Genomic DNA, 9,922 nt, shown 5'->3' on the forward strand with positions numbered 1-9,922 from the left:
ATATGTCACTTCAAGTAAAAACTTGATGATACCAGGTTCCTGACTAAAGACAACTCATGAAAATGACATAAAAGTTATTGATAATCTCTGATAATGAAATCAGGGATGTCATTACTCAAGAGCAGTTTGAAAAGAAAATAAAGTACAATTTGACTCTTCAGACCACGCTTAGGTGTGATTCTGCATCGTGTTGTTGGTGTTGGTCTTCTGTACTTTGTGCTTTCAAGCATCGAAGGATGTACAAGAGCACTACAATCTAGAAGTGACCCACAGAAACAGGTAATATTTTACATTTAGATTTGATACCGAAAATAAAAATAGATAAATATAATCATACTTTCTTTGTAGTCAAAAATCTGAAATTTGATGTTGCTTACTAAATATCTTAAATTAAAAATATAGTATATATAGACCTACCTGGATCTGCCTGCTATTACAAATTAAGTAGATAGTATGAACATATTGTAAATCTTTGGTGATTTATAAATAATGTTTTATATATAATTTTCCTTTACTTTACTTCACTTTTTTGTACATTTATTTTTTTTATTCATGCCATACTGAGAATCCCTTAATTTTCTTTTCCAGGTCCTTCTAGCTTCCCTGCCTTTGTCCCTTCTGGAGTCAGCCATCTGCCTCTGGATTTTCACAGGACTTGTGCAGACCACTCGTATCCTTCGCCTGAGACGCAACCTGGTTAAGCTCTCCCTCTACCGACACTTCACCAACACTCTTGCATTTGCTGTCATAGCATCGGTTATCTTCATGGTATGGTCCATCAGGTGGGTGATGCTGGTGTTGTTTAAAGACTTTGTGTAATTTATGGAACTGCACAGTTACAAACTTGAGGATAATAAGGTATTTTGCTATGGAAGGTTGTTTATTGGGAGTTATATTGAGATCTATACATATTTGCATTGGTGTGATTTGATTTACTACCTTATATTCTGTAATTGTGAAGTGCACTAAACAATACGTTGATTTCATTTGAGTGTCTGATTTTAGAAATGAATTAAAATTATATGACTACCAATTTCTATCAGTTGTTATAAACAGTAGAGCAAATCACAATATGCATTAATCTAGTCTATAACATTTTCTGTATCTAAGAGTAAAATGTATATATATATTATTTTAAGCCAAATTACTCTTGCAGTCGAATACTTTTGAAAGCCATGCTTCATCTGAGAATATGAAATAGAATTGAATAAATCAATATAAAATGTGTAATGGATATAGACCACTTGAATCTGGGTACCTGGCTGCTGCATGTGGCCAAAATCTGGGCATTAGACTTACTGAATGGGGTGCTCTCCTGGATAAGTGGCCTCTGGGCTTGACCCTCATAAACACTTGTGTGTTGTCAATAGTCCTTGCCCTGCTTTTGCAATATTATTATTTTTTTCTGTGTCACAGTCTTTTGTGTTTTTGCCTTTTTTCGAGGTTATATTTTTCTTTTGTTATACAGTATCTACATGGTATTAGACAATTTTCCTTGTAGAGGCTCTATAGGTAGTTTATAACTCTCTGCAGTGATGAGAACAATAAGTAAGATTTTTTTTGTGTAAGAAATTGGACCCTCCTTGAGGGGACCGGCCCAGATGAGGGGGGGACAGGGGGTCATATTGAGTTAGCTAGCATATAATATAGGTACATGGATGAAGAAACTACCAAACGAGTATTAAAGCCCTGCTGAGGCTAGTTCCCGGACAGTTGAACCCAAGACCTGCTAAACACCTGGAGAGGTACGTCGCTAATGAGTGCTCAGGTACACCTATGTGGACTTTTGCTTGTTGCAAAAGTGGATACAGTATTTGATTATGACATTGTGCATAGATATGAGTTTGTGAATGTTCAAGGAACACTTTTATACCAGTATCAGAAAAAAATTATATCACTGTGATTTTTGACGAAATATTTTGTGAAATATATCTAAAAAAATTTAAGTTTTGTGTCCTTTTACACATGAAATATGCTTCCATCGAGACTCCCTGGTAATACGTTATAAGTTATGGAGTAATCTGTACATATACTGCATATGAAGCACTAACGTTTGAAAATAGCCGTATAAGTAAGAAATGAAATATTTCTGTTACATTCTGCTCAACGGTCGGTACATCACAGCATCGGTAAATTTGATTTGATTTGAAATTGGTCATTACAGCTGTAAAGAGGGCTTCAATACGAAGGTTACCAAATATTCAGATTTTGGAACTTCTGAAGTATAAGCAAGATACTGATTATTTCATATTGAAGATGATATTACACAGTAATGCCCACTCTGAAATAAAAACTATATGAATTTTGAACTCGATTATGGGCGCAGTCTTCATCAAGAGTTGAAAAAGGTATCGCATCTGTTTCATGCGTTCCTGATAAAGAATAATATGTTTAGACGTTACCGTAGGTCTTAGGTACCGTAAATTTGCAAATATCCAACCACATCTAGGTGTCTGTAAAGGTAATGGGTTTGCCTTTGCAACTGTTAATATTGACAATTATTGAAGAAAACGGTTTATAGGGTAGCTAATATACTTTATTCCTTTAGATATAAAAGTCAGTATAGGCCTATTAGATGAGGATGATTAATTTTTTTAACTTCGTGTGTGTTTATGAACATTTGATCCTCCTCGAAAAGTATAAACACCCATTGACCATCTCCCCCTCCCTCCCCCCTTTTGTGGAGTATGGGAAAAATTCAGCGTCTTCAGTAAGTTCTCAAATTCCATGTACTAAATTCATAGGCTTTTAAAATTCTCAAAATTGAACTGCCATGTTGTATTCATGCTAGGACTTTAGAACTAGGATGTTTTGTATTGATATTGCCATACATAGTTCCATTTATTAAAAATAAAAGAGAGAGAGAGAAAAAAAAGTTTTTTTTTTTTGGTTTAGATCGTGTCTCTTTGGTAAAATGCATTTATTAAACTTTTCAGACAAAAATGTCTACTAAAAAAAAAAAAAAAAAAAAAAAAAAAAATCCTTTATAGGAAAGTGTCCCTATTGAAAATGATAATTCTAATTGACTGGGTAATCATTGCATCACAAAGTACACTAAATAAGCTTTTTTGATATATAACATCATTAAATTTTAGAGAAAAATAACAGAGATGACGAACTTTGGCAAGGTGCCAAAATATAATACGCCGTTTCTCCGGTCTTTGTTTACTTTACCTTTGGTACATCACCACACTTGTATTTTTTGTGCGATTCAAATGCAGTTTGTTGCTTTCGCTAGAGCCTCGGAGCCCTGAGGCAGTGTAAATAGCTGATTTTTAAATTTTGACTTTGATCAAAAATTTTTAATTTTTTGATGCTGAAAAAACAGACCAAAAATAGCACTCTTTGTCAACCAGTCAAAATTATATATGAGACGAAGCACAATTCTATGCTCTATATTATGCAAAAAGAATCAATGACCTATCTTCAACCAATTTTTTTTTATGATGAAATGAGTAGGGAAAGGTGGTCATTTCCTGGGACGGTCCCCTTAAGTCAGCACTCTTCCAGTCATGGCTTATGGTGGTAAAACCCACACTTGTTTACTTATGGAAATAATGCAAGAGCCTCTTTGTAAATGCCCACTGAGTCTAATCACCCTCCAAGAGCTTTGTGCATTCATGGGGAGTCGTTTCCGTCATCCCGGCCTTCAGCTAAATTTTTTATGATGGTGTGTTGCTGTTACCCTGGGCCTCACTCAATTTTTCCATGACATGCAAAGGGGGGATGAGTGCTAGATGCTGGATAGAATGGCAACAGTATGTAGAATGGTGAAAGTATGAAAATTATTTTGCACAGTTGATAGTTTTAGTAGTTTCATTTTAGGAGTATTTGATAAGTGGATGTTCTATGAGAGTATCATATTATTTTATGGATATTGCATTTGTTTGGTGCAGTCACAATCATATGCATTTCCCCTGAAACTGTGATATATTATTAATGCCAGAGTTCAAGTGCAGAATTTATATATTTTTTTGCTTTAAACACTTTGGAAAAGTTAGAATATAAATATTTGGTTTGTTTGACTTTTAATGTAGGCATTTCCAAAGCTTTTGTACTTAACTTTGTTGCCTTTCTGCTGCATTACCTCCTGAAGTTGTTCTGGTTTTAATTCAGCTAGATTAGCAAAATAGCAAAGCTTCCTAAGTGTTTGTTTTTCATGATATTCCTTATTTTTTCTTTAGGATTTATTTGAGGGAAATCACCTGGGCATTCTAATATGTTTATAACATTGTTACTGATAAACATTTGGACTGTCTAGGATTTGGGGCAAGGACACGGTCACACAAGAAATTATTACATTTCATTCATGAGTTCCTGAAGTTAATAGCAAATGTAGATTAATGAAATTTTGTTTTGTTTTAACTTGGAAGAAAGTATATTCTCTCTTTAAACCATCACAATGAATGTTAGACAGACCTACTATGTACTTTGGATATTAGTGTGACACAGAACTGGGCCATTGCACAAACTCTGAAACTCTCCCCACTACCTTGAAAGTCCTTTCATCACTGAACTACTCTCAGTTGTGTGCTAAAGGCAGGATGGCCCTAATTGACATATCCTGGGGATGTCTGGATGTGTTCGTTTGTGTAGATGCGGTTATAATACATTTAGATGTCACCTCATGCAGGAGAATCTTGTCTTGACACCAGAACCATGTTTCTTCAGTGGTGGTACTTGCGTGTTTTCTCCTGTAATGTTGGCTTGTTTTAACTCATTTTGCTAAGCTGATGTAGAATTATGTTATCAGACTAACAGCATAAATGCTGGCCAGATGAGACAATCATTTGATCATTCTTCTATCAGAACCCATTGCTCAGTAATGTAAACCAAAGTGCTGGCTGTTAGTCAGTGCTTGAGTCTAGTCATACACATCACATCTCTGCCCACAGTGTTGCCTGACTTCCCTGATAAAATGCTTTTCTTAGAATGTAGTATGAACCATTTTTTGTGTTGAATATATAAACATATTTATTGCAATTTTTGTGCATTTCATTAAAATGCTAAATGTGTTCCCCCTAGTTCTAGATTTTATTCTGTAAAGAAGGAAGAGTAAAGGTGGCATCCAATGCTAGGTCCAATCATCCAAATTGAATAAGTCCTGACCAGTTTGATGATCTGATCAAATTCAAGCAACATTAATTGATTAAGACATGTCATCAGTGAGTGTATTGTTTACTTGGCAGGTATCACCAGTTCGAAAAATGTCTTACTGACTGGAAGGAGCTCTGGGTAGATGATGCTTATTGGCATGTTCTCTTTGCTGTGGTCCTCCTGGTGATTATGATCCTTTGGCGGCCATCCAATAACAACCAGGTGAGCTATGTGGTGGGCAAAGTGGAATTGATAAGGTGGAGTGCCAGAAGAAATGTCCTGACATATTGACTTGACAATTTTAGTGCTATGGCTTTAGGTAAGTATATCCATGTAAATGAGTGTAATTTGATGATAAAGAAGGAGTGGAGTGAAGAAAAGTAAGGAGAGGTAAAGAAGATGGTGGTGGAATAGAGGAGGTAGAAGAGGAAAAAGTAGAATTCATTTTATTTTATTTTCTTGTCTGTAAGCCAAGTAGGAGTATAAAATCCTTTTTCTTTTTTTCAGCGCTTTGCCTTCTCACCCTTATTAGACGATGGATCAGATGCTGATGATGAAGAAGAAGCTGAGAAGCTGATGGCTGATATTTCTGATACGATGAAATTCCGAAATACGCGTAATTCGACCTCATCATCACCTCGGGAATCGCGCTCTGTGGTATGTTGAGAGGTTAATAGTTAATGGTTGAAACAATTAAATGTGCTAGACATCAAAGGTCATATAGCACTATGGTGAAGTACTGTAGTGAAAAGCATTAAAGGAAGTTAACGATTGGGATATGATCTGTTTAATGTCAAAGGTTATTGAGTGTTATAGGATAGTATAATAGGGAAAAGGGTAAAGAGGGGGTGCAAAGGAAGTATATCTGAGATTAGTAAAGGAAAGGGTTAAGGGCGCTAGGCATATGGATGAAATAGAGTGTATCTATGGTTAGGGAAGCTATAGGAACATTGTTTAAGGAAAACTGGCAAAAGAGCTATTATGAAATAATCAACTAGTAATACAGGTAGAGATGGCTGTTGGAGAAGAATCTGGGGGATGAAGTAAGGCGACCGGGGAAGGTGGTGAAGTATGACAAGGAGTGTCAGGAGGGGAGGGATCTGGAGAAGGACTGTTGTGACAGAAAAGATTAGGTGAGTATTCAGGTGGGAGAGGTAAGGATAATGGGAAATGAAGAGGGAATAGTGCAGATGAAGGAGGAGAGGATGGGGTGTGTTAAATAAGAGTGGGAGGAAGAGGGATAGGGTGACTTATTGGGGAGGAGGATGCATATCGGGAAATACTGTATAGTATAGGAATAGAAGGATTGGAGGATAGATAAGGGAGTGGAAATAAAGTGCTTGTTTATTGTACATTCATGACTATATGCATTTCTAGATGGGTTTATTTTGGAATTGACATTTTTGGGATTTCTTTATTTTTTGACTCAAGAACAGAATCATTTTATCCTGTTGCAAATTTTGTCTTTGATATTTTGGTGTGTGTTTGTGACTGAAAATTTCTGCCTCTGAATATTTGATCATGTTGTGATTTTCAACTTGCAGGAAGATGATTTGAAGTGGGTTGAGGAAAATATCCCATCATCTATTGCTGATAGGTAAGCTTTTAGATTGTCTTGTGTTTATCATTTTTTCTGATGCATTTTATGTATGAATAAAGCGTATGGAGATGACTTAACCCATTAAAGCTGAAAATAAAAGATTCCGGGCTGCTATAAAATCTGCAGAGTCTGGGGCAGCCCCTGCGCTGGACTCTGCCTGCCCGCTGCTGTGTCGGAGGGTGAGCCCCGATACAGCGTCACACTGGCGGGACGCCCGGCAATGTTTATTTTATCGGGTGTCTCATATGTGGGACACCTGTTGTTAGTGGGTTAATAGAGGAAATATGATAATGAAATTATTTTCCCTGTCTTTTCTTTTCAGTGCTCTTCCCATTCTGGACTCAGATGAGGTAAATAGAAAATATTTGTAATGAACGTGCATTTTACCTACATACAAAGTTAAGGTTGATTTGGGTTTCTATACAGCAAACCTTTAGTGATAGTTCTTTTGATAAAAAAAAAAAATATTTTTTATTTTTTTTATTTTTTATTTTTTGAAAATAAAGCTAACTTTTCTTTCCTCTTTCAGGAAATTGTCACCTCAAAGTTTGAAATTTCAAAGATGCAGTGAGGTCTCTGCAGAACCTTCTGTGACATTACAGGTCCATTCCATTACCCATTGGCACTGATGCTGTTGGGACCCAGTACATGTTCTGTCGCCAAAGCATAGAAACAAATGTTGTTTCCCTCCCCATTGCCCAATTTATTTCCTCTCTCCTCTTGTAAGTTATTGAAAGACAGATTGTGCCTAGGTTAAGCCTTAGAGTGTGAATGGAGTTGTCTGAGAGAGTGAAAGAATGATGGAATTACTGTAAAGTTCTCGTTATCATGTAATGCATGTTTTCATCAGCATCTGATTTAGTCATTGTGTTTGAAGGCTTTCCTCTGCTCTACATATTTAAGAGGAACAATTTTCTCACGTATTCCAGATGCTAATAGTGTGAAATGTTGCCTCAAAAGCCCAGTGGTGTAAATAAGTTTTTTTTCAGATTCCATAAGGGTTTGAAAAATATTCCTTGATGACAAGCCATACTTTTGGGCTCCTCATACTATCCTCTTCATTACCAAATATAGTCTTCATCTCCCTGTTATTTTTATTTTAACCAGTGTGTAAGGTTTTATTCTGGAATTAATACCCTTTACATGCCTTATTTAGAAATAATGTAAAGAGTTTGATGTGTCAACACAACACTTTGTGATGTAATTGGTAAGGATGAAGGTATGACATGTAGAAAACACCCACTAAAACCTAAATGCTGCAGGATATGTTATTGGATATCTAGGGATAGTAGGTCACTCATCAGTACTTGATGTGCTGATTATAACACAGGTGATGTCCTGGGTGTTTGTCAGTTTTAGCCCATTGCAAAAAACTGTCAAATGTGATTTTAGTTGATTGATTGTGTTTACAAATGGACAGATACACAAGGGCTTAGTCACCAAGGAATCAATTGCTAGCCCTACTTATCTTATCTCTTTTCTCTTTTCCTAGATTTTTGTAAAAATAAAGGAAAAAAATTGTCTTTTATTATGTTTATGATATTATAACAATGATAGTCATTAATAATAACATTATCAATAATAAAAGGATCATGGGGAAATCAGGCATGATTGCATAAGGCCACCTAATTGACTTATTGATGACAGAACACTTGGGGAGCCATCAATGTGTAAACAAAATTCACAAATGCAGTAATTTTGTGTATCTGGTAGCAATGGGTTGAGTGTGGCTCAGTTAAAGTTTAGACTATCATAATGTGACTGTAATTTTGTAATTTTTGTATTGGCACTAGACACAAAAGTTTTGTTTTTTATGATGTTCATTTCCTTATAGATTTTTATAGTTTTGGCAAGAAACAAATTGTATGCTAATGCATGAGTCTCGGGAGAAGTGATTTTGCAATATTTTTATGGGCTAGTAATGACAGTGATATACATGAGTATTCCACACACCAAAGCCCGACTTCTCCCTGTAAGAAAAACGATAAAGATTTCTCCCTTTACTTTCTGAAACAGATTGAATCAAGTGACTATGAAATCAATTTCTATAATGAAATATAGGTACTTGCTTTGAATACACTTGAATGCAGTACTTAAAAAGATCTGTGATAGAAATGAAGATTTGTGTTTTATCCTTTACCCTGATGTAGGATAGGTGATGACTGGTTAAGGGTGATACTGAAACCAGAGGAAGCAGGTTTGTGTAAATACTTCTGAAATTAATCCAAGAATGAGATATACTAATATATCCCCATGCCTAAGGAGACTTCACCCATTGTAATTGTAGATGGTAATGTATTGAACCCTCATTTAAGCTTTATTCTTTGTGTACAGATGTTTTATTATGTTCTGTGTACAAACAAATGCATACAAATAAGCACCATTCATTCCCCCCCCCCAAAAAAAAAAGAAAATTGACAGATTTAACACAATTGAACATCAAGGAAAATCAGATGACATTATATCCTTCAGCATCTGTTTTGATTTGGTCATTATATGATGTAATGTAAAAAGTAAGATATATCCTTTATGTTTTAAACCAATGATATAATAAACATTATGTTAGTAAAGGAAAGTTAATTTGTGTTAGTGTCACACTTCTTTTCTAAGCACAGATTTCATTATGATTATCATTGTTAGGTTAGCAGCATCCTTCTCTGATGCAAAGCACAGTTTGGTTATTATTTTGTTCACACCTTGACTGTTGTTCATATGCAAATAATTATATAGTCTTTGTAATACATTTCCTGGAATGCACAAATACATATTGAATTGTTGCATATTTTCAAGTAGTTTTGAAAAGATGGTGAAATGGCTGTAGATTTTGTTAAATGTTATGGTACAGTATTTTTCCTTATTTTGATCAGTTAAAATTCAAAGCATTGTAATTATTATCATTATTATTGTTGTCTTTTTTCACTAGACTGTTTTGAAAAAAATAATTCTGAAATAAGTTTGTAAAGATATATTAAGCGACAGTTCCTTTTATTTATGTCTAAGATATTTTGTTTACATCATATTGTCTAACAGGACAGGCTTCTGCATTAATCTTTTAGATGTCTGATATTGATAGAGATGGAGTGACTCTAAAACTCCTTTGGAATTTTTAATGGTACTTGTTGGGATTTCTCTTCCAAGCATTGCTCTCTGTCTCATTCTAAGACATACTGGAGCTCAGTTTATGTGTAACCAGCTGTTATGCAACTCCCATTATATCCGGCAGAT

The 9,922-nt window shown here is 35.2% G+C and overlaps 1 protein-coding gene across 1 annotated transcript in view; it reads left to right on the top strand.

Annotated features, from left to right (window-relative positions):
* Positions 1 to 9,111, top strand: part of LOC113827307 (transmembrane protein 87A-like) — a gene marked incomplete at its 5' end in the record, with an annotated part of 16,553 nt that extends 7,442 nt beyond the window's left edge. The window contains 7 exon segments of the mRNA XM_070138436.1: positions 162 to 279; positions 589 to 782; positions 5,190 to 5,319; positions 5,605 to 5,754; positions 6,642 to 6,694; positions 7,020 to 7,047; positions 7,227 to 9,111. Of these exon segments, the coding sequence (XP_069994537.1) occupies positions 162 to 279; positions 589 to 782; positions 5,190 to 5,319; positions 5,605 to 5,754; positions 6,642 to 6,694; positions 7,020 to 7,047; positions 7,227 to 7,268 (715 nt within the window).
* Between the last annotated feature and the right edge of the window lie 811 nt (positions 9,112 to 9,922).

Source organism: Penaeus vannamei, chromosome 24, assembly GCF_042767895.1.
Source record: "Penaeus vannamei isolate JL-2024 chromosome 24, ASM4276789v1, whole genome shotgun sequence".
In the NCBI taxonomy this organism is placed as follows: domain Eukaryota; kingdom Metazoa; phylum Arthropoda; class Malacostraca; order Decapoda; family Penaeidae; genus Penaeus; species Penaeus vannamei.